Below are 25,318 nucleotides of genomic sequence, written 5' to 3'. Positions count from 1 at the left end.
TCACATTTCAAATAAGCATATGTTGACTTTACACCTCATTCCAGGTCCCTTCATGTTGCTATAACAAAAAAATAGGATGGGGGCTTAGCATAAATCACTACAAGGCCATTAAGCAGAAAGATCATTCCCTCTCTGTCAATTAAGAGATATCAGATACAGGCAGATACACTGACAAGACATCCTTTTTCATCTGAGAAAATAAGCTTAAGCAATCCCTATATAATCACTCTTTTTCTCAGCAAACTTTCTGGAGCACAGATAAGATCAAAGGCTGCTTTCCCAGCCAACAAAGTTATTAACACCTCAAGGAAAAAGTGATGTTGCACAAAAGCCAGAGCTGCCTGATGGCTTCCCTAATCTGAGGATGGAGACACAACGGAACAGCAGGGAGCCTTACCCCCAGTACAAACAGGGCAGCATTTGCACATGAATCAGAAAACAACACGCTTTTTTTGGGAAGAATTCATATTTTTGAGACATTTTCTTTGACAGAACAGTTCCCAAAATAAAAAAAAAAGAAGCACATGTATTTTTAACTACAGAAAAACATCTTCATGGCACGCAATCAGAAAGCACAGCAGTGACAATGCGCTGTGTGCTGAAGTTAAAAGGGGATAGGCATTACCACAAAGTTGTTTCACAAGCAAATAAATTCTGAATCTGTTTTCACAAGACAAACCCTCTTACTCCCAAGATCTCAAAAAACCCAGTCAGCTCAATTTTATTAGGAACGTGAAGATAACAGACCCATGCACTACAGCTGAATTTAATTTTTGTCTTTGTTAGCTAAGAGGCCAAACTGTACGGAGCACTAGGGAAGGGAGTCCATTAGAAATCAGGAGATCCATATGAGCAGATACAGTAAAACTGTACCCCTTGAGTTTCCTTTGCAAAATGTGTACCAAGGATTCAATGGGCCAAAGGATTCAAAAGCTGCTGAGGAGAGACAACAAAGAGACACAGATGCACAAAGTAAGGATGTGAATTTGTTTTCTGAAGCTGTAACAATAATAAGAAAGAATAATCTGGGCCAGCAGTTCCAAAAATATGACATAAGTATCATCTGCAGTTTGAAAGTGGTATGCAAATAACATCTGAACAGCCAAATGATGTTTGTGCGTGCCACTGAGACTACATTTGTAAAAGCCTTGTGCAGAGTACAATCAAGCTAAAACAAACCACAAGCATTTAATTTATCATAACTGGCGTTGCAAGAGCCTCCTCCCTAACACAGCACACTCTGACTGTCCTGCCTGCACTGCACCAATTTAAGGAGAGCCCTGCCAAGGACCATCACGGTATCAAAATTGCACCATTGTTACTTCAGCCATGTAAGGAAGAAAAAAAAAAAAAAAAAAGAAACCACGCTTCTAGAAAGAAAATATAGCTCAGGAACATATAACTGAAAGGAGAAGCTTCATTTGAATTGAAGAAATGATAACATACATTCCAGTTCCAGCCTGAAAAGCATGGGAACACAGAGATGGGAGAGGATTATACACCTCTGCCTACGTCAGTCCGTAACTCTGTTCAGAGCTCAGAACTCAATGCAGAGAAAGTTATCAGAAAAAAATATTATTACTTAATATTTATGTAGCACTTTTCATCTGGCAATTTTTAGGCAAGCAATACATTAAGTAATTTACCAAGGAAAAAGAAAAACATACATTGGCCTTCTGTGTGATCAGTAGCTTATACTTTCAGAGGAAAACAATTCTACTTTATTAAACTTTAAGGCCTGAATTTACTATACATTATTCACTGTTACATTTCAAATTGGCAGCAAAGTAATCAATCAGGTTATTAGCTCCAAAATGCATTTAGTAGTGCATTTTACTAAGTTTCCATATTAAGAAAACCACAGAAAAACCTGGAGCTGTTAACATCTTTTTGTCATTGGTTAAGAACTAACAAGTTAGGGCACTGTAATTGTTGTTAAAAAAACCAAAACAAACCAACTTGAAAAAATATCCTACCTTCCAACTTTGCCACCCTGGATTATTCTCTTGCTAACAATGCCCAGTTAATGATTTTCCTTTATTTCAGTTCATCTGTTGAGATCTTTCTGAAAACATTTCCACCTACAACAGGGCTTCCTGTTTGTGGGTAGCAGCACATGTCAGCTTGGCACAGTTTTCCTGTTACACAAGTGCAAGATGCTTCCTTGTGTTAATACAGAAAGCTATCAAAACACACAGTGGCTGGATCTAAAAGCAGATTCCATAGCACTGGCCATCATTACCATTTCTAGGAAACAACATTATGCTGATTTGAAAATAAATCTTTAGGGACTATGATTTAAAAAATACAGTTCACATGCTCACTGCGACAGAGCAATTCCTATTTCAGATATTTGGTCTATCCCTCTTCTGGCAGCACGCTGATTTTTATTGCTGGTGAACTCAGACAAGAGACTGCTCTTTATATGACACAAGACAAGCACAAGCAAATATGATGGCTGCATCCACTCAATACAGTTCTTCTTTTTTTTTTTTTTAATGCATAAAATGGGTACACAAATTTAGGTGACATTTAAACTTTTGGCAAATAGCCAATTTACCATGTCAGCAACATAAATGTTAGTAATTTTTGACTTGAGACACCATGGCAGTAAATCACTGGAAAAATCAGGGATTCATCTTGTCTTCTTCTCTCCTTTAGCAGTAGGAAGATGAATTTTCAGAGGGGGATAATCTTTCTGTTCTCTGAGGTACTGAACTGGGCAAGGCTGGATATAAGAAAAAGGTGGATCTTTAATCCAAGTAAGCAGCTCTTTAATATGACATCTTGCTTTATTAATCTTAACTGTTAGAAGAAAAGACAAGTTAAATTGTGTGAGAGCATCTTGTGATTATTATATGTACTCCCACAAATACAACTGATACTTTAAATTAATTTTCCTTAACAGTTTCATATTTCTTCTATGCTCCACTTGCAGCTGGTGGTCTCACATAACTTACATAGCCAGGAGTTAAATAATCCCTTGAAAATCAAAAGTAGAATTATGAGGCTCAGTACACTAGTAGTAAATACAGTAAACACTTGGCAAAAATACAGAAAATTGGGATGTGGAACCAGTTCATTTTCTTACATCCCTAAAAACGTCTGTCTAATTAGGTTCATTTTTGGACAAACAAGAATGGGATTAGATCAGCGTTATTGTAGCAGTCACATGGCAGAACACAGATGGTTATATTTGTCAAGCATTTAATTAATTTCTAGTCTTGTACTGGCCTCTCATTTACAAAGCTCATGGGAGACTACATGACTTTCTCATGAGCAGGAATCATTATGTTTACCCATGTGTCAGGGTTAACCTACAGTGAAATTGCCATCTTTACAAATACTTCACAATATTTCAAAAATGGCATTCTGTCTGGGAGGAGAGGAAGACCATAGCCCATTTGTTCTCCCTTTTTTTTTCCTGGAGGGAAGAGGGGAGAAGTCAAATTCTGTATTTTAGATAACAGAGACATAATTCCTAACAGATTGCAATAATGTACGGAAAACATTGTCAGGAAACAACAACTGTAAGCCCCTACTTGTTCATATGACAAATATTTCACTGAAAAGAGGAGCAACATCAAAAAGCTAGAAAACAAATGGTCATTCTCAGCTCTGCCAGTGTTGCAGCTGGTATTCACACAGGATTAGATTAATCCATAAGACACTTTTTCAGATCTTATCCCAGGTGTCAGTTAAGCAAGAAATCAGGCTCACGATAACCAAAGAGTTTAAAATCACCTTCAAATCGTGCATAGAGGCGTCTTATGTCTCTCTTGCTAATTCCTGAAAAATACCGCTCTACTTTTGTTTTGTTGTACACTGTTATGCCTGGTGGGATTGTGGGGTATGATACCAAGTGGTCTATGCCAGCTGCTTTCAAGATATATGGAGCGTCGTCCTCCAGGGTTTCGTGGTGTCCGATCACACTGTATGTGATTTCACAAGGAGCACAAAGTTCCACATACGTTACCCAGTGAATGATGTGGTCACCAAACTGAACATCCAGCCATCGGTGATTAGGGTCCCCCAGGTAGCGCACAAAATCCTCAAACTGCAGCCCTTTGGTCTCTGTGCGATTCTTCCTGTACTTACGAATGATGCCGGGAGCAATTTCATGCCGGTACCAAGGTTCAAACCGAGGATTGTGCACAAACTTGTCCTTAAACGCAGAAATAAGTCTTTCAAATGGATCTCTAACAATAAAAAACTTGAAGTATAAATTCAGTCTAGACAGAGGAAGAAAAAAATTAAATAATTAAAGAAAGTGTTTAGCATATACTTACAAAATGTACATGAACTCTGACCACAGACACAGCAACATGAATCTTAGAACACTTGCCTCAATATTATCATCAATAGGACTAAATACAATTTATGTCTTTTTACTAGCAGTTTTTACATACAGGACAAAGAAGAAATGGTTAATCCTAGTTTTCACATTTTATTCAAATTGAAGGACTTTAGCTTATCTCAATCCATAATAAACAGGAGACAAAAGACACTGAGAGCTCCAAGTTAAAGATATTTGTAATGTCATGTGATCAAGCTCAAAAAGCCAAAATACATAAGGACATGGAGAAAAGTGCATTGGTGCAGCTAAATGCATATAGAAGGCTGCATTTTTCACTGGTAGGAAGTTAGATAAATTGCTGCTTAAGTACAAAGAAGTTAAGAATGGTATTTTATTTTGATGCTTCATCATGCTTTCAATAATGGCTGAAAGCACCACTGAAACATGAGACCACAGTTTTCAACAGAATTTAATTTAATACTGTGATACTGTAATATGTAATATTCTGTAGTCAGATTATATGTAGGAGAAATAAATTTAAAACAAAGTTGATTTCAATAAATAGCTAAGAAAAGAGATTGAGAGCTCAGTCCTCACTGAAATAAGGATGGATGGACTGGACGTGGATGGCTTCTTCAGCCTGTACACCACTTGCATCATACTTCAGATACTCCTGACTTACTCCTAGCCAGGCAGGGCTAACAGAGGTCAGCAAACTGAGTCAACAAATCCACACCATCCTGCTTTCCACACCTAAAACTCTGGCAATTTCAGATCCAAACCAAACCCATGTTACACACCTCCAGCATAGCTTCCATGCTGAGCAAAATGCAGCAATCCAAGCAATAATGGATTCAACTTCATATATCCTAAATAGGGCTTACCCCCCGGTGAACAGCTCCTTTCTGCAGAGCTGCTCACAGGGAGAGAAACAGATCCACGTTCTCTAGAATGCAGTGACCGTATTTTCCTTTGCACAATATCAACACAATCAAGTGACCCCAATTCTACAGGCACAGCTGTGACAAATGTCCTTGTGCCACTGCATGCAACAAAAACCCTTGGGCTGAGCTCTACTAACATGTAACACAGGTATAAAGGGCTGACTTTTCAGAATGGTGTAATGCACACAAACTCATGCAAGCACATGCTTACAAGTGTCCACTGTCATCCTATGTCCTGTTGCCATGTTCCCACCCCTTACAGGGATAATACATGGCATAGGCTCTAGTAGAGATGAGAGCAGGCACAGTTAAAAATCTAACTAAAGTAATGTAGAAGTTCTATTGCAGAGTATTTTTGGCTCTGAAAATAACCAGAAGCACTTAAACAGGAAGACAAAGTGGTTCAGCTGAATGGAAAATATTCTGGGGCTAAGAAGCACTAACAATTGAAATCTAACCAGCTCAATCCCAGTAAGTAAGTCTGCTGCAATGACAATCTTACCTGTAGGCAGTAAGGTTTACCATACGAGACATCAGGATTGGCTGTCCAATTAAACCTTTGGCTCTGAAGGTCAGCTATCTAACAACTAGGTAGGCACTGAATTACAGAAACCTTATATCCCAGGGAGTTGGTTGGCTCACCTAACTAAATCACAAATTACACTGGTGTTCTCCTTCAAAGCCAGTGGGAAGGCAGATACAGCAACATCTGTGAGGATAACAGAATAGTGCCATAATACAAGTGATGGAGCAGAAACCCTGCTGCCCTCAGTTTCAGATGCAGACTTCAGCTTGATTGCTCATAACACCACTGACCTCAAACCCCTCCCACACTCACTGGCAGGGCCACTTACCGTTTTTTAATTTCAGAGTCACTGAAAGAGGACAAGCGTGGTAGGCCATTCTTCTCATGATCATGTACAATGTTTTCTGGGATCTCTTCTATGGAAGAAAATGCTCCTGGACAAGTCAAAATGAGAGAGTGAGTCATTCAAGGGAAAAAAAAAAAAAAACAGTGAGGATAAGCAAGCATGCATGCCTTTGGCTGACACTTTTATGTCTTTCTCTTTTCTTTATTTTTACCATTTAAAGGTACTATGTTTAAAACTGTTAAATTATGAGAGAGTCTGACTGCGAAGCTGAAAACTCTTAAAATTCTTCAGGGTATGTGACATCAAGGTCCAAGACCAAATGGCCCCAAAATTCTCAGAAAAACATATTCTACAAATTTCATCAGCAATTATGTCTAAGCCTGTAACTCCTCACATGTCAGTGTCCCCATTCTCTTTCCCTCTGCCTGCACATATAAATGGAGGAAGACTTTCAGGATTAACTCAGAAGAAGGAACCAGCTTTTTGGCTGAGCTTCAACCACCAACAAAAATAAATGCTATGAGCTGCTTTTGGAACTGTTTCAATGCAAAACTACTTTGCTTTCAGGATTCATAAAGTTTTTTTTAACAAGTATGCTGTGCTGAAACAAAAATTCCAATCAGAGAATACTCCACAGATTAAAAGGCACTAAAATTAACAACATAAGTCTCCAGATACTCATTTCTGCAAGCACATGAGCTGACAAGAAAAATAACGTCACTTAACTCTGCTGTGTTCATTTTAGTATCCTGATCCTGGAAGGTTTTATGACCTTGAGAAACATCTCATGTGGCCCCCTGGGCTTTAGGTATAAGCCTTCACACAACAGCATCGTTTCAGAATATCAACCTGCAACAAGCACAGGGTGCTACAAAACAAGCCTGTTAAGTGAAAGCCTCTACAGCCTTCTTGTTTCCAGAACTGAAGTGAATAATACACACCACTCAGCTGCTCAGTTTTCCAATTTTTTTTTCCTGGAGGGGGCAGGGGTGAGGGGTGAAGACTGTATTTTATCAGTTTCAAGTTTTCAATTGTATATTTTGGCACCATAGGTGAATCACATGTGGACAACAGATGTCAGATGAGATACCCTCAGAAACCAATATCTTGCATTCATTGAGAGAACATAGTCAGTACAAGCAGTAGTAAAGTTAGCTCCCTCACAGCACCACTGTTGCATTTCCCCCTCCTGAACCTCCAAATACCACTAAGGTATTTGGACATAAATTATTCCCCCTCAAGTATCAGCCTTGCCTTCGGAGTCTACCAAAAGAGGAGAAACTTAGGTCAACTACAGCAGTAGACTTCATCAGCAGATACCAATGCACTGGCAGCTTAAGGCAAAAGAGACCAATGTTTATGTGGAAGCAATTTTCTATCATTATCCAACATGACAGAACTAGGAAACTCAAGGTGAAACGTTCCCTGCTGTTCAGATGTGAGTTATCCTCCACTCAGCATAGCCAATACGTGCCTGCCCATCCTGAGGCATTCTTTGCATTTATCTCTCAAATGCTGCTAAGAGCAGGTACTTCCAATGCCCACACATAGTTCCATATTTAGTACTTTGAGTGTGGCTTTCATAGGTATTAAGAAACATGCACACACATAGGTATGGGAATATCTGCTAGATTTTTAGCTCACACCCATAGACCAAGGATGAAATTAACATTGAAGGTTTTAATGTTAGTAGTGCTTACTAGAAAAGCTTTGCTGAGGGACACAGCTCATTTGCTAATTATTCAAACACACTCGTCCCTTTATTCTTTCTTTCACCATCTTTTATAAAATACCTTTGGTGACCAAACTATTGTGTTAAGCACCTCAAAACTTTCGTAACTCTTTAGATGGTTCACTGACAGAACACACACAAGATTTCAGCAAGATAGACCAACAGGAGCTGCCAAGTTTTAACTGGCTTTCTTCATGGCTAAAATATCTAGTTAAAAGTCACTGGCCTTTAGCCAGAAATTTCATTGTTACTTAGCAATTATAATACCTTGTCACACACTTTCAAATTCTATAATTTAGTACACCCCTTCAAAGATAAGAAACCTACCTACTACATACATATGGGTACTCTGTCATGACTCAAATAACTTTAGAGCCATGTAATAACAATACTTACTTTTACAGAAAGAACAGATCTAATTTTAAGGGGATGTTTTGAATGGAATAAAAATAACTGTGATAAATAAAAAGCTGAAATTAAGTATGAGTGTACAGACATGCAGAAAGAATCCATTTCAGTTGCCCCAGTTAGAGCAATTCCATTTCCTCCTCCTCCTCAAAGAAACCCACACACCCACAGAAAAGTTGGTACCATTTAAAACAATCAAGACTTTTTTCCACTGAGTGTTGCCCACTTTTGGCGTCTGACAAAACAGGATCTTGTGCTTGTCACACACAAATATTCGGTCCAAGACGAATTTGGAAACTGCAGTATGAGAGAGATCTCTCAATGCAGTGTCTCTGCAGACATTCCTGAGAAGCTCAAGTCTTTCCATATGAACCAGGGGCTGGCGGATCAGATTTCCTGAAAAAGCTTTTCCAGTTGGCTTTATGAAATGCAGAGGAGAAAGAAAAAACAAAAGTTAAAGATTTTAGTTTTCAGATCAAATTCTAAAGTATAAAAATCCCCAAACTATGCACCCTAATGACTCCCAGATTCATGATTAAAACATTGCTACGTATTAACTAAAGGAGTAGCCCACAGTTTGCTTCCTGTGCTGCTGCTGTACTTTGGTTCAGCTCTTAAGACATTACATGGTAGTATACAGTAGTAAGAGCTTTTCCATACAACAATTTAAGTCTGCTGCACAGCAACAGAGCCTTATCTGTGTGGATAAAACATGCTTTGATCAAATACTGGAACTCCCACAGAGTTTCAACAACCTGTAAGAAAGCTTTTGAGAGGTTAGGACAGGAATTTCAACATAAATTATGCTTTACGCTCTGAGAAGATGGGGTTGACCATGGTGTGATTCTTAGGGACGTCCTGTGCAGGCTAAGAGTTCGACTGTATGATCCTTGTGGGTCCTTTCCAACTCTGAATATTTTGTGACCCATCTGGCTGTGAAAAAATTTAGGATAAAAGTTCTGTGTTGTTGTGTTGTTTTCTAGCACCTGTAGGCATCCAGTGTTTCCATTTATCCAAGTTGACATAAAATCAGGTAAATAAAAATGTGAACAATGAGCATCAGTGTGACAAATAAAAGTAGCAGGATACCATTCCCCAAAAATGGATGAGCTGTTTCTCATGTCTCATTTTTATGAGACTAAAGAACCACAAGCACCTTTTGCCTCACAACTAGTGGAGAGGAAAAAGGAACTTCTCTACTTAAAGAGGTGATAGGAAAGTTGAAATTTCTACTGACAAATTTTCACCTTTCCACTAACTGAATGGCAATCCCTAATATCAATACAGATTAGGGGATGAACTGATTGAGATCAACCCTGCCAAGGACTTGAGGATACTGAAAAGTGAAAAATTGGGTATGTCCTGGCAGTGTGTACTTGCAGCCCAGAATGCCAACTGCACCCTGGACCACATAAAAAAAGTACAGTGGCCAGTAGGTCAAAGGAGGTGATTCTCCTCCTGTACTCTGCTCTACTGCCACCTGGAGTGCTGCATGCAGCCCTGGGGCCCCAGCACAGGAAAGACATGGACCTGTTAAGGGAAGGTCCAGAGGAGGCCATGAAGATGGTCCAAGATGGAGTACCTCTCCTATGACGACAGGCTGAGACAGCTGTGGCTGCTCAGCCTGGAGAAGAAAAGGCTCCAAGAAAACCTCACTGCAGCCTTTCAATGCTCACAAGGGGTTTGTAAGAAAGACAGACTTTTTACCAGGGCCTGCAGTGACAAGACAGGGGGAATGATTTTCAACTGAAAAAAAGCAGGTTTAGACATTAGGAAGGATTTTTTTTCCTCTGAGGGTGGTCAGGCACTTGAACATGTTACCCAGAGAAGCGATGGATGGCCCACCACAGAACTGTTCAAGGCCAAGTGGGATGGGACTCTGAGCAACCTGGGCTAATGAAAGGTGTCCCTGTCCATAGCAGAGGGCTTGGAACTAGATGGTCTTCAACAGTCCCTTCCAACTGAAACCATTCTGTGATTCTATGATTTTAGGTACCATGTCCAAACTACAGATGAAAAAGGAATTATTTTACTTTTTGTCCCAACCTTTCATAAGGAAAAAAAAAATCTGCTTTTTCTGTTTGTTATTCTTCTCCAATACCTCCTGCTCAGAATGTAATCTGAACCATCTGTCAGATTATTTTATCTGTCCAAACAATTCTTTCTGCATGTAACCAAAATTAATGTTGTTAGTCTACGTTCCATGCTGTCAGGAAGTCAAGAGGGAATTGTTTTAGATCCAGAAACCTTATTATCCTCTTCCATACTAGTAAAGAAAGCTATTAAATCTCTCTATACATACCTACCTTCCACTGAACAAAGTGTTTTTCCCAAGTATTTTGAAGGTAACTGAAATTTTGTGCTTTTGAAAAATGAACACAAAAAGAGTCATGTTTACACAGCTAACCTACCTTCCATGCTGCATCACAAAAATACTTTAAACACAAGATGACTTATGTACTAATGCAAAAAAAGAAAAAAAAAGATTTAGTGAACTTTGGAATTGGTCTCAAATTTACATTTGTATAAAGGATTTTCAGAGTTTAATTGTCAATTTGCTGAAAGCACAGAACTATGCATCTAAAAGATCAACTGGTATTGACTACTATTGTGTTCATGTTCTACTTTGGAAAATGCTGAAATGTGAAACAGAAAGAGCACAAAATACAAAGAAGAAATTGACAGTGATGAAAAGAAACAGAGAGATTGGGCAGAAGTCTAAGAGAATAGAGCAGACACAGGCTTGCCCTCAACAACCACAAACCTGATTGCTATGGCAAGACAGAACACAAGAAATCCAAAACTGGGCCATTATATTAAAAAGGCTAATAAAAACAACTGTCCTGACTTGATGAAGGAGTACTGTAACAATTTTCTCCTAGAAATGGAAACACATTAAGTTGAATAATTCAGATGAAACAAGACAGCAGGTTACTGTAACAAACCAGCTTTGTGAAGTAAAAATGAATTCTGTCGGCTCTATCTAAATAGAACAGTCTGAATAAAAAAATCCTGTCTAGCAATTCATCTTAACAGCAGGAAGCCCTTCCATAATCTCTTACTTTCTTCTACTCTTTAATACACATAACCCTTATCTCAACAATATGCACCTGGAATTCTTCAGGCCAATGTTTTTCCTCTGGCACATGTACCTCCTCCACTTTTGTAACAGCTGTCAGTATCAATGGCTCTTGCTTGGCACCATAGCCTAAAGAAGGGAGAGATAACAGCATTACAGAAGGTGAGGGGAAAGTACCTATTTTTGCTTTACAACTAAAACACATGAACTTTACTGTCTGTATTAAACTTCCAAAACACCCTAGTGTTTCTACATGGAAAGGTACTAGACAAGACAGACACAGACTATGAATATTTTAAAGGATGTACTCTGAGAATTTTGGATGCAACTTTATTTGAGTTTTATCAAAGAAACATACCCATTATATTTGACTTGGTTTTTTGATTGTTTTCTTTGCTTTTTTCTAAAAAGTATGCAGAGACATCAAACTCGAATCCAAATCGCAGTTGATAGACAATTTGTTATAACTATATGGACTTGTGCATAGCAGATTTTTGTTTTTCAATGAACTTGCCAAAGCATGTCCAAATAAAAACTTAAATCTATCAGGTTCCTCTCTCCCCTTATGCTAGTAAAAAAGTTTCTTCTTTTGTAGACTATTAAACTTGCAAAAAGAAAAGTGTCGCTATGGACACCCTTTTATTTCTGTGGTACTCTAAGTAAGCACCTATAATCAACAATAAAGATCCCCTCTTCCTTTATTACTTGGACTGATGGCCTTCCTTAGAGAGTCTCACAACAACAAACTCAGCTAATATTCTTTTTTAGTGATTTTAGGACAGCTAATAGTTTGAGACCAAATTAAACCATGTAAAGAAGAACTCTTTTCATCTTTTGCATTTAGTATGGTACAGAAAAGTCAAAAAATAACACAAGGTTTTAGCTTTAGTCTACACCGTGCAGAAAAATAAAAAATAATTTGAAGCAGCTTTCCCTAACTACAAAGCAAAAATAACATGTTTTCTCCCTGAAAATTTATTTCCATCCATATTGGATTACTTTTCTCTTCACATAGATTCTTCTATGAATAATGCTTCCTCATCTGCATCCACAGGGGCTTACTGTTTTATGGTTGAGAAAATGTGTGCACTGCCTATGTCCTTTTCTTCAGGGAGTACTCTACTCTGCCTACATTGGATTTTAACAAAGGGCATGCATGGAAAAGCAAGTTAAAACTGAAAGCAATGTAAGCATTCAAGCATTCAGAAACTGTAATTGTTGCTGTGCACAGACTTGCTTCATGGTGTTCTTCTGTAAAATACAAGTAATCTGATTCAGTGAAAGAGCAGCTAAACTATTTTTCCACTATCATTGTGTAAAAGCATGCCTGTAGATGCTACTAGGAACGATGGACAGAAACTTGCTCCTTAAGAAGTTCCTATTGCTCATGCACCCAAGACATCAGTAGAAGGCTTAAACAAAAGAACATTGATTCACTGAGCATCTGATGGTTTTATTCCTTCTGCTAGGAGGACACATCCAAATAAGAAAAATTTCTGACAAGTCATATTTTATTAAGTCTAGAAGAGGTTCTCCAGGATTTGCCATCCTGTTTGGACTTCCTCCAAAATTCTCTTGGTATATTCAAAGTATTTCCCTTAATTAGTTTTATTACAAACATCCCAACACATATATACACTTAACTATAGTCATGCCTTTGCAGGACAAGCTTAAGAATTTATGTATTATCTGCTCAGAAAACTATTCAATAGGAGTGGAAGATTCAGCATAGGAAAAAAAAAGAGAAAAAACTTGGCAAGCCAAGATAATAAAAAGCAAATAAATGCAGAGGCTATGCTCTAGTAATTATTTTTTAAACTACATTTTAATTTTCCTGACAAATTCTGATGAAAAGAAACACACAAGGAATACCTGAGCTGGGAAACTAGAGTTGTCATAGAGTGAAATACTGAAAGATATAACTACCTAACATAAGACTAGCTGATTTGCAGATGTACGAGGACAGAACAGCTGGGTCCAAGGAAAGCTAAATTAGTCTACATTTCTCCTCTGTAAGACTTGCTGAATAAATCTTCACACAGATGCATATTATTTAGAAAGGTACATCTAATGTATTTATCCATTATCAAGTAATTGAAAAACATGGCACAAGTGTCAATTTTTCAAAAGTTGCGTATTTTTTACATGTCTTAAGAAGATGCAGAAACACAGATCTCTTAAGACTCGAAGCATATCATTACCTTCACCCAAAACTCTCTCTAGGGTAGCTTTGTAAGAGCAGCTCCCAAGCAGACACAAAAGTAACATACTGTGTGGTGTCATCAATCATCAAATGGCTTAAATTCCTCATCATCTTAATAACATCTCAGCTACTTAAGCTGAGCAAAAGCTTATAAGCTGTTTACAAGTCAAACAGCAGGGGATAAAACTGAACGCAAGAAGCAGGCCAGAGGTGGCTAGGCAAAGTACATTGCAAATGAAATAAAACTTTCCAGAAGTTTTACATAACGCCTCAGCCACAAGACAAGCAGTGACAGAAAGACAGAAATTAGTATCATGTGAAATGAACTCTTCAGTACCCTCTGAGTCTCTTCTGACTTTAAACAGGTAATAGTGCTCTGTTGTTTTTGCACATAACTTCTACCCCTAGTAGATAACGATACTGAAACTAAATGCATTTGAAAAAGCAGACCTGCCAAGACAGTACAGCCAAACATGATCCCTTCTGTTCTTAACCACCAAAAAAATCTCTGGTGAGGTTAGATTTGCAAGAAAAGGAGCTGAATATCAGCACTGTCACTTCCAGAAATTTAGTTGTTCTGTTCTCAGTCCTAATGAAGAAGTGATAACATGCCAAGAACTACTTTCATAGAAAAGAGTATTTTTGTGAAGCACTATTCAGTTTTTTGTTTCCCTTCAAACATTAAAACTAAACTTACCATCTGGGTCTTTAAAAGTCAATGTGATAAACTTGCTAGCAACCATGAACATGAATATCACCCAAAAGCATGCAGCTAGCAGCAGCCACTGGTGGTGCATGTTGTCAGATGTGAGCCATATAAAGTTGGCACTCCCTGTTTGAAACAGAAAAGATTGACACATTAATTATTTTTGTTACAGTTTAGAAAAAATACTTTCCATAACCAAAAATAAAAAAACTTTAATACGTATGTGTGTCATAAAACATAGCAGTAGATTCCACGTTTAACTTTTTGTCCATTCAGCCATATTTTTAAGCAACATTGAGGCTGAGACAATGTAACCACTGACTGCTATCAAAGGGAGGCTTCACTCCTTCACCCCTGTGTACACATTCCCCACTCCTGCTTGTGCTGGGAACAGCACTGTCTGTCTGACTGTTTGGGGACATAAATCAAAACCCCCATTTTTTTTAAAGAAGAGTTTCCCTTTGACTCAGCTTAGCAAGACAGCCCGTTGTAGGAAAGGAAGGGAGAATGAAAAAAGCTGTGCTCTCAGTGGTACATGTAACATTAACACTATACTTGGTCATCCCAAGTTAGCTTATGACATATAACATGGACTCTTCCCCTGCCCAGCCTACAGAAATTACAGGCTGGAAGCTACCAAGCTGGAACACTAAGCTTAAGCTGACCCGATATTTTTCGGTTTCCTTGCAGCACTGCCTACTACCTGTAGCTGTTTCCCTGCAGGTAAGCCTCAAAGACAGAACTTCCTCAGGAGTGCACGAAGGGTTACTCAAACAATTGAGACAGCAGTTTTAATGTGCAAAGAAACCACCCACAGGAACCAACTGAATACACACGGTTCTATCCTGATTTTTCAAACTGCTGTCTTAATAATTTTTTTTTCTATGAATGTAAGATTAAATATAAGGAAATCAATGATAAAAAATATTGAAATTCCCAGCCACTAAGAGAAATAGAAAATATTAGGCTGTATCTTAAGCTGAATTTCCAACTTCTGATGGGCAATACACACGGGGATGGACACCAGGTATCTGTGAAAGCTCTACTGCAAATTAAAAAAATTACCTACATCCAAAACCTACAAAAATATAGCACTATTGTCTCTACTGTTGCTGGAGAGATAAGACACCTGAGGCACTGAACTCAGGTGCTGAAAAGAGTGAATGCTTCCTTTTGAGAACACATGCAACACAACATCCAAGCATTTAACCAAAGAGGATCTGATACAAAAATCTCATACAATGACATCCTCACTACAATCCTATAACTTGCAATAGGATCAAACTCAGTCCTAAAGTAGCCACATGCAACTTCAATGAGAGAGGGTCATTGGTTTGCGATCACAATTTCTATACTGGCATTTAAGTTAATTGCCAAGGAATACAAGAAATGCCCTCATTCCCAGTTATGATGCAAAAAAAAAAAAAAGTTAGTTAACACTTCTAAGGAAGTCTTTATTAAGTTTCTCAGTCATATACCAGTATTCCACTTTCTTCATTCCCACAAAGCTTCAATAACAAAAGTAAGCCTGGTTTTGATGTTGTTTCAGCATGTCCACCTGCAACATCACTACTACTGCTACAGGTGCCAGTGCTTTTCCAACTAGCTTTTGCCTTCCAGCAATGCAAATATTTTCAGGAAGAATTCTCTCCACAGCTAACAGCAGTGAACCATCTTCAGGATATGCTGAAAACCTGTGCAGGCAGTCAAGCACTGCCTGTTCAAAACAGACTTGGGACCCAGACAATGTATGCAAAATGGGTAAGAGGATGAAAAGAACCGAATATCTCCAGTTAAAGGAAAAAAAAAAATCAGCAATTATGGCAGTGTTCAGGCCTACTTTTATCTTCTCATTTTTCAGCTCAGCTTCTGAAAATTTCTTTCTTTGCCCCCTCTTCTTTCTTGAGTCCATTTTTAAGTACTTCTAAAAACATGACACCTAAGTATCAACTGTCTTTTGGACACTTGCAGGTGCTGTGACCTCCATTAAGACAATGTTTTTCATCTCCTGTTTTTTGCTGCAATTCCCTGGTTGACAACTGATCATGCAACATCCCAAACATGTTTATTCTTCATGATCTGGAAAACTGTTGACCAGGAAATACAAATATTGTAGGAATTCCATCAGACTGGCCTCTTTTCAGCTAAGTAGTTCAAAAGTTATTCCCATCCTACCACTGCACTAGTGCAAGCCTGCCCTAAGATTCATGCTGAAAACCACCACGTCTCAAAGGTCCTCATTTTTCAGTCTGCTGTGAAATGCACCATCTTCCACTTAAGCACTGAGATTTGTTACCTTTACTCTCAGACACTGCATTCATTTCCAGCCCTCACATAAGACAAAAATTCAGATATGATATCAAGACATAGAACTGTAGCAATGACATTTTGTATTTTTAGGTAGCTCTGCTAAATCCATGAGAACTGTTCAACATTCAAAATGCTGAATGCAGCAGACTGACAGAAGCTTGCAGAGAACACTCTGCAGGGGAAAATCTCTAACAATCAGCTATGGGCTTTTCAGAGGTATAATGAGAAGTCTGGGCCAAACCTCTCTGCCCGACTCAGTATATTTGTCCTAGATAAAGCAGGGTAGAAATGGCCTCCAACATTCACAGCATCCCTGCTAGTCTGCCCACTTCTGCAACAGTGATGGATACACACCATTCAGTAAGGACTATTGATCTATATCCCCTTATGTAATTTATGTATTGGATTTCTAAGAAAATGTGTTCAATCACATGGGAAATGCAGTTCTTGTGTGCTCTGACCTGAAATGCAGTTAGTAGAGAGAGGACCCTGCTGCCAGGTCCTGTGCTGCAGGGACAGGAGAACATTTCAGCCAGTCACCTACAAGCAGTACAATTCTCACCTTAAGGACAGGGCTTAGAGAGCAGGAAGGGGTCAGAACTGCAGCCCCATCCATAAAGAACCACCACTTTTACCCTTCAAGAAGTGGAAGCTAAGAGGAAAACATTAAGCAGTTTTGTCTACTCTTTTTTTTTTTAATGTGCACAGGAAATCTGCAACCATACTCATGAATGTAAGAGTCTTGTCAGAGGATCTGTCATAATGTAATTATGATGTTACTACAGTGTTACTTCTAGCATCCTAAAGTATATCTGTATCAGCAGCTCATCACTGATCTCAAGAAGCAGAACTATTCAAAGTTACAGACAGGAGTACCTCAGCCATTATGCTCGCTTAAATGTAACGATCAGTACTTTAAAAAAAAGAATGTGTTTATGCTGTTTCTCTGTCTCTACCTTAATATTTTTGTTGTTTTCACATAGGGCAGTTACATTTCCTATTTTATCTCTAACTTTACTGCATTTCTGTTGCCTCTCCTGCACTTATTTTCTAGTAAATACAGGTACTAGTTTCTGTTTTTTCTCTTTAAAAGGCTCCTTCAGCTTCCAAAACAGTCTTTATTTCTGATTGTCTAAAACACAATTTTTCTTTACAAGTAGACAAAAGCAAGAAATATCTTGAAGGTTTAATCCATTTTCTCACAATGAAATGCACAGCTCTCTGGTTAGTTTCTCCCTCTTATTGCAATTCTACACTTTTTAGGAGCATGAGATTTCAAAACTCCTGTCCCTACCCATTCCTCTGTCCTTCCCTCTCAGGGCTACCACAAAGGCAAACTGTCACATAACCCTCAGATTAGCCAGATGAAGGGTTTTGCATGAGAAAAAAATGGGATCACCAACACACACGCCCTAACACAAACATAAACCAAAGACCGAGACACAGAGTTGCAGGCTTGACCCAAGGCCCGCAAGTAACCTGCTACCTCGAATAAACACTCATTCTTTGCAGAAGACTGCTGTCTTCAAAGGGCGAACGATGTAAGCAGCATTAAAACTCAGCGCACAGTCTCTGGCTCTGCAGCTTATGCTGCTTGCACAGGGGCTCCTTGGCAGGACAGTCCCTGTACGCATCGTCAATGGCAGTGACACGCCAGGAGGCTCAAACTCCCAACTGCTTGCCCATCAGCACATGATGACTCACGTCACTGGAAATGGAACTGGTAAGGAAGGCCAAGCAACAGCTAACTGGGACAACCTACTTCATTTTCATCAATGCTTCCTTTGTGTTATTTTACAGGTAAGAAAATCTGGCCAATTTGTTACACTTAAAAAAAAATTCAGACTAATATATATCACAGACACTCCTTTGGCAAGCTGCGTGGTGCTACTTAACGTTCTAACATACATTGTAACAGGCTGGTTCTTTCCTAAGGCTCTCCTCCTCCCGAGGGCACCAACAGGCCTGTGTGTCTGCTCTTCCAGCTCCTGCTGGGGCCCGGAGCGCTCCCTGAGCGCGCAGTTCACCTGTCAGCGGCATGTGAACCAAGGACCAGGGCAGCAGCGCCGGCACCAGCTGCGGCACCCACCTCGGCCCGGGGCAGGCCCGGCGTGCGCCCGTCCCGCGGCCGCGGGCTGCGACCGGGACCCTGCGTCCCCCCCGCACGCCGTGCCCTGTCTGACAGACACCAGCTCCAGTCCAGCGGGCACCCCGCGCTCTTCACTGCTGGGAACGGCAGCTTCCAGGCTTCATGGGAGCTCCATTCATACCGTAAGACCAGAGCGGTCCCCGCCAAGAAGAAGGGTCAGGACCGTGCTCTGACGGCAGGGGACGAGCCGAGGCAATGCCCAGCGCCAGTCCCAGCCCGGCTCCGGGCGCAAGGACCTGGGACGAACAGACATAAACTTTTCCCGTTCTGGAGGAGGAGGACGAAGCTGAGCGGACTTCCCCTCACCCGGCAGAGACGGACAGCACATGCCCGCAGCGCCCGCTAGCTTCCCCGCCCGACCCGGGGTGCCGGAGGAGCCTCTGTTTGGGGCTGGCGGCCGCCAGGCCTCCCCCCGCGGCCCTGCCCGGCCCCTCCCCGGCTTACCGGCCCTCCAGCGCCGCTGCGCGCAGCCCCGGCCCGCGGCGGCGGGGTCTCGCCTCACTCGGCGGCACGGCCGGCCCGCTCGGGCGGCCCCGGCTGCCGGCGCATCCCCCCCGCCCGGCTGCGGGCGGCGGCGGCTCCCCGGCCCCGCTCAGCCCCTGCCGCCGCCGCCCGGCCCTGCCGCCGCCGCCTCCATCTCCTCCCGGGGCCGCGGGCAGGCCCCAGCCCCGCCGCCGGGAAGGGGAGGAAGGTGAAGGCCGCCGCGGGGACGGCCCGGTTCGGCTGCGAGAAGACGCAGCGCCGCACCCGGCCGCCCGAAGGCGGGAGGGAGGGAGGGAGGAATGGAGGAATAGAGGGCGGGCTGGGCAGCTCTGCCCTCCCCTCCCCGCCTCTTCCCTCCTTCCCCTCGGGCGGGCGTTCCAGCTGGACTCAGGAGTATACCGTTGTGTACGTGTGTTTGGGATGTTACGTTTGGGTTTTTTAACTGTTAAAATATCTTTCGTAGATAGATACGCTCATGTTTAAAAAATATATATGCATCTGGAAATTACAGAATCATTTATACTGGAAAAGACCTCTAGGATCTTTGAGTCCAACCGTTCCCCCAGCACTGCCAAAGCCACCACTAAACCTTGTCCCCGAGGGTCACGTCCATATGGTTTTTGAACGCATCAGGAAGGTGATTTAGCCATTGCCCTTGGCAGCCTCTGCCAATGTTTGACAACCTTTCCATGAAGAAATTTTCCCAAAAAATTTCAACTTGAGGTGCAACTTGAGGCTGTTTCCTCTGGTCCCATCACTTGCTACTTGAGACATGAAATCAGTCCTCGTCTGGCTACAACCTCCTGTTAGGGAGTTGTGACCAATAGGGTCCCTTTCCATGTGACTTCCTCCCTGATGTTTCTCCAAACACCTCTTACTGTTCCATTTTCTGAAGCCCACCATCAGGCAGGAAAGTTGTCCTTGGTCAGGCAGGAATGAAACAATTCACCCAAAAGCAGCTGGCAGAGCCAGGCATTCCCCAGCCCCTCACCCTGACACGGCAGACACAGAGTGGGTGCAGGTTCCAGGAGAAGAAAGCTGCCCTAAAGCACTGTGAAGAACAGCTGTAGTGTGATGGCAGGTGTTATCTGAATGCTGCTGTAGCCCAGCCCAGGCTCCTTTTCCCCCAACGGCACTGTGTAGTGCACACAGTCACTGCACGCAGCTGTGCATTCAGTGCTCTGCTCACTGGACAAAAAAAAATGCTCACCTACAGGACTCTGATACCCACAAACACCATCAAAACCAGGTGTGCTGATGTGTTTCTTTTTAAATAGGTCCTCTTGACGACATATTGCAGTCTTACAGTGCACTCGTCCCTGTTAGAGGAGGATTTAGACCATGATCTGATCCATGCATTTTCAGACTTGACTACTGTGGTGCACTTTGCTGAAACCTGACCAAGGAAGTCCAAGGATTCTGTCACTGGTACAGATACCATGGCCAACCTATGGAGTAGAACAGGTTAATGCAAATATGTTAGCAACCATGTGTTCAGTGCTATGCTGATGGCTGCTGGTCTCCAGTGAAGCAGCAGAAACATTTTCTCACTGGGAACCAGTGGCCAAAAGCCAGTAATCAGAAACCTAATTCTCTGCCTGACTGTGTTTGTTTGTATCAGCACCTTGGGACACCACATCCTTGTGCATCCCTTCCTCTCTGCCTGTGAAGTAGAAATGATGATTGTGACAGTTACCTTTTTAGCAAAGCACATTGGAAATCTGTGGCTGTCATCAGTCTGAGTCTTGCACAGGCTAGAAAGCTGCTCCTTTCTCCAGGTTTCAGTGATGACTGCAGTTGCAGCTACACATGGATTTATTAATAAGCAGTCTCCAGCTGTGGAACCAATTCCTGCCAGATTATCAGGCTCAACCTAGGAATTTTAACCTTTCAAGGATGTTGTTACTGACATGTATAATAATTAATCCAGTACAAAAGAGACCAATTTTCCAAATTAAGCCCAGTTAATACGCTTTGTTGTGAGTAATCGGGCCTGAAAGTGTCTGATGAAGTTGAAGAATGTGTTGCATAGGCAACTGTACTGTTGGATTATACAGTTGCTAGTTCAGGCCAACAGGATTCTTGCTACTAATAATGCTAAGCTGTAGTAGGGTTTAGTGCTTTAAATAGGCAGCAAAATCAATGTGTGAGTCTGGGTTCTTTTCAATGCGAGAGAATTTTTACATTGCCAGAGCAATGTAAAGGATAATTGAGCTGGTGAAAAGTCACCCTGCTCTCTCTGGAATATTCTAGAGTGTCTTTCTCAGATAGATGATGCTAAAGCCAATGGAAGTGATGTACCCATTTTTTCTGTAAAGACATGGGCCTAAGCCTAAAAAAATCATCTTAATAGCATGTTCAATGTTTATTTCACTAAAAAAAAAAGGGTGTATACCCTAATAACTCTTGTGTGTCTTTATTCCAGTTTTCACATTTCTCCTGCAAGGGTCTTACAGAAGATCCACATTTGCAGCTTTGCCAGTCAGGAATGACCAGGTGTGGCTCATTCAAGCATTTTAAGAAGTTGTTATCTGTCAGTGGCAGGCTGTCTTGACTGCCCTTAATGTAAGTTAACTCTAAATGGCATTTAAGCATATCAAAATGTTTAAATGAGCCCCTGGACAAGATAAGTAATCATCCATACTGCAGTTTACATTTGAACACATCCAGCCTAATCACACTGAAAGAACCTTCATTTTCCTTCACCTTCCAAGCTCATCCTTACATTCAGCAGAAGCCTAGGCTTGCCCATATTGTTAAACTTATGCTATGCTTATTTTGTGCTTTTCACTGTTATTTCAGGATTTAATCCAATGCCAGTTACTAGGATTAGTCTTGGTAGACCTTTTTGGTCATGCTTTGTTTCCATAAGAGCTGATCTTAAGGCAAGTCACCTGCTCAGCATCAAGTACTCACGAGGATTTAAATAAATCTTATTTAAATCAGCAGGAAGGCATGCTTTTCTTAGTGCAGTGCCATTACTAGTGAAATCATCTATCTGCTTCATGACTGCAATTTTGAGGCATGGCTTACCACCAGAGGAGATCTCTTATGTACAAGTACCTTGATTTACAGGTCAGACATGGCACCTTTAGCATGTAATATATTTATTAGAGTGTGATCTTCATCACCAGATTCTGTCTCTTTCTGGAACTTATTTAAATGTGGTTTGGGTTGATACAAGATAGAATACTTGGTGGCCTCTACATTATTAAGAGACACTGTGGAAACAAAAAAACAAACAAACAAAAAAAAAAGCAGTCCAATGCATTCAGGGAGGTACAGCCTCATACAGATGCAGGATTTACTAATAGCATAAATATTATATCTATGAAGTAGCATGTGTTTCCTGGATTGTTTTGTTTTTATAGAAAAGCATCAAAAAGTGCACATCAAAAACAGCTATTTCATAGGAAAGATTGAGGTGTGTGGAGGGACTGGGGGGACTTAGGGCTAATATCTGTAGCAAAATCATACTGGCTGTAGTAGGGGTAAAATTAGATCCATAAGCAGCAAATGAGATATGTTCATTTGAAGATTAAGTTAACTTTTTATTTTGAGTTAGAAGTAAGTGTTACCTCATGATGAGTGACTTGGAATTCTTAAATCTTTGCACATTATTACACCATTTGATTGCCTTTTAAGAAGGAGACAAAAGTTTAGATTGAGGTAAGTAGGTCATTAGCTGAACCTAATCTAATTTATCTTACATTCTTCAGATGTTTAGTCTGAGTTGATAGTCTGAAAAATGAAAATAGATTTGTGAACTGTATTAATAGCAAAGAATGAAACATGCTGCTAGGAGTGAGCTAGAGTAGCGAAGAACTACATTTAATTATAAAATCAATGTCAATTAAAATTGAACCTAATGATTCAAAGTTAATTATATGGGTCATAAAATGAGTGCAGCCAATCAGCAAATTATCATGTCATTGTAGCAAGATAAGTAAATTCTTTAAATAAAAATCAGAAATAACAATTGAATTTTAAGTCCCAGTTATGGGTGTTTTCCATACACCCAAAGCAGTGAAATTAAGACAATTGACTGAATCAGTGTGCAAAACAAGTATAGCAAAGTGACCTGCTACCCTGTTTTAACCCTCCCCTTTCCCCACGGCCCAAATCAGACAGCTGGAGTCAGCTGACAGAGGCAAACTCATCAAGCACGTGAGCCTTAAATTCACCTGCTGCATTCCCCAAGAGACAGATTATTTCCAGGTGACAGAGTTGCTGTGACCCTGCAGGTACAATGCTCATGGTTGCATCTGTGACTTAGGCTCTAGTGTGGATGAGCTGCAGGTACCCATGGACCTGCCCGTTCTGTGGCTTGACTCGAGAGGAGCTGCAAGAGTGACATTGCACAGATAGAGAGCACCAGAGCTGCTCTAGGCTCACATAAAGAAGGCAGATTTTTAGGTGGGGTTTTTTGGCTCATTGTTTCTCAAAAAATATTATTGACTGGAGGCAGCTGTGCTACTCTGAACTAGTACTTCTCTCAACCAGTGTTTGAGATTACACTCTGAAATATTGAAAAAAAACCTAAGGACAGCATGCTAAGGAGAAGACACAATTCCTGAAGTATCTGATACCAGTAGCACTGCTGTAGCAAAGGTTGGGAGAGCTGTTATCTTCTGCTTGATTATCCCCAGGTTAGAAAACTGCCAGGTTTGGGGTAAGCAGGAACACCTGAGGGAGCCTGAGGTGTGACTCGGGTCATAAGGGTGTGAGATTAAAAAAAAAAAAAAAAAAAAGTGGAGGCAGGTACAGAACCTGGGTCCCATGTCCTAATGAATGTATGTAGGATTAGAATGTTTTACATTAAGTGGAACAGCTTTCACAGGGACATTGAGTGCTTCAAATAATTTATAACTTGCTGTTTATGGCTGGCTCTTGGGAGGTGGCAGATGCAGTATCTATCAGGAGGAATTTGAACATTTGTTTCCCATATCCTTATAGCTTAATAATTAACTAGGAACTGCACCACTCTTGTGAAGGCAAGAAAAAAGTGTTTGTGCCAGAAATTCAAGGAGATGTAAGTCTAAAAGGGTTATCCTAAAATGACAGACACTGTGCTACAATCCAAACTTAGGAGGGCCAGTCTGGGAGAGGTGGGACTTCACAGCTCTTGGCACATCCTCTTGACCAAGACCATGCAAAGGCAGGCTGTGCTCTGGCCACAGGGAGCAACGCCCCAGGGAGGTCCCAGGTCCTCCTGCATGGTATGGCCCCTGTGCCATACCTCAGAGTGTGCTCCTCTGGGGGCATGGTTCTCATCCAAGAATAATTTTGGAGCTATTTATGTGTGAATGTTTTCAGTGGAAACTAAGAGCCCATCATTTTACAGAGTCGGGAGCCTATTCCATAGCTTCCTTGACTCTTTAAAACAAACAAACAAAAGAAAAAAAAAAGCCAAAGGAAAAAAAATCCCCTCACCCACAAAAAGAAGAGAAACACAGTTTGAAAATTCTTTGTGTTTTTCACAGATATTTTTTTGCTGCCTTTCTGAATATGAGCTGTTAACTATGTTACCATGTGTCCTTGAGCTTACCATGCGTGTTCACGTTACAATAGTAAAAAGAAAAAAAGAGACAAGGAACTTCCCCAGTCACCACATAGACAGAAATAGGGATGGGAGAAGTTGGACTGTTTTGAAGAATGTGATCTTTGGATTTGCAACCCTGAGGTGAGACAAATTCTTCAGTCATTGAAACTTATGTTGAAGGTTCTTGCCCTTGAAATAGAGAAACATCAGGCTCACAAGACCTAGCTTTGCCTTGATTCTCTGTCTGTGGCAAATTTTATTTCCTTCAGCTTAATGTTTCCCATGATATTAGGGCACAGCCAATGTTGCACTGCAACAATAAAAACTTGTTCTCACCTAGGTGAGAACACATGGGAAATTGTCTATTTGAAAATGCTCATTTTTAAAATAAGTGTAGTTTAACCACTTATGGCAACCATGACCAAAAAGAACCCTGAAAATATGAGAGGTAGGGTAAATATAGAAAGTTTTAGTGACATTGCTTTCATCCTCACTACAAGGAAAGGCTTGAGAGTATATGATTTCAACATTTAATAAACATTTGACATCTCCCAAAGTATAACTGATGGTTACCAACTAGCCTCTCCATTTAT

The 25,318-nt window shown here is 40.7% G+C and overlaps 1 protein-coding gene across 3 annotated transcripts; it reads right to left on the bottom strand.

Moving 5' to 3' along the window:
* Window positions 1–697: 697 nt before the first annotated feature.
* CHST10 (carbohydrate sulfotransferase 10) lies at window positions 698–19,609 on the bottom strand. Of its 3 annotated transcripts, none has more exons than XM_053935093.1 (7): window positions 19,145–19,609; window positions 14,233–14,367; window positions 11,364–11,461; window positions 8,437–8,671; window positions 6,096–6,201; window positions 3,745–4,232; window positions 698–2,728 (listed from the first exon to the last, which is right to left on the bottom strand). In XM_053935093.1, the coding sequence occupies exons 2-7, from the start codon at window positions 14,330–14,332 to the stop codon at window positions 2,658–2,660; spliced, it is 1,098 nt and encodes a 365-aa protein (XP_053791068.1). In that variant the 5' UTR covers window positions 14,333–14,367; window positions 19,145–19,609; the 3' UTR covers window positions 698–2,657. The 3 variants fall into 3 exon arrangements, with proteins under 3 accessions (XP_053791068.1, XP_053791069.1, XP_053791070.1); XM_053935094.1 differs by lacking the exon at window positions 19,145–19,609 and adding an exon at window positions 18,460–19,097; XM_053935095.1 differs by having other exon boundaries at window positions 698–4,232.
* Window positions 19,610–25,318: the final 5,709 nt, after the last annotated feature.

The sequence above is a fragment of the Vidua chalybeata genome, chromosome 2 (genome assembly GCF_026979565.1).
Source record: "Vidua chalybeata isolate OUT-0048 chromosome 2, bVidCha1 merged haplotype, whole genome shotgun sequence".
In the NCBI taxonomy this organism is placed as follows: domain Eukaryota; kingdom Metazoa; phylum Chordata; class Aves; order Passeriformes; family Viduidae; genus Vidua; species Vidua chalybeata.
Note: the sequence above shows the minus strand (reverse complement) of the source record. Positions and strands in the feature narration are given on the sequence as shown.

What these genes read in the sequence shown, in the direction of transcription:
- CHST10 (XM_053935093.1), bottom strand. Translation starts at nt 14,332, where the DNA reads ATGCACCACCAGTGGCTGCTGCTAGCTGCATGCTTTTGGGTGATATTC. An exon ending in GACTTTTAAAGACCCAGATG is followed by an intron (nt 11,462 to 14,232) that starts GTAAGTTTAGTT and finishes TCCCTTCTTTAG; the next exon opens with GCTATGGTGCCAAGCAAGAG. An exon ending in GACTCTGAAATTAAAAAACG is followed by an intron (nt 4,233 to 6,095) that starts GTAAGTGGCCCT and finishes TCCTCTGTCTAG; the next exon opens with ACTGAATTTATACTTCAAGT.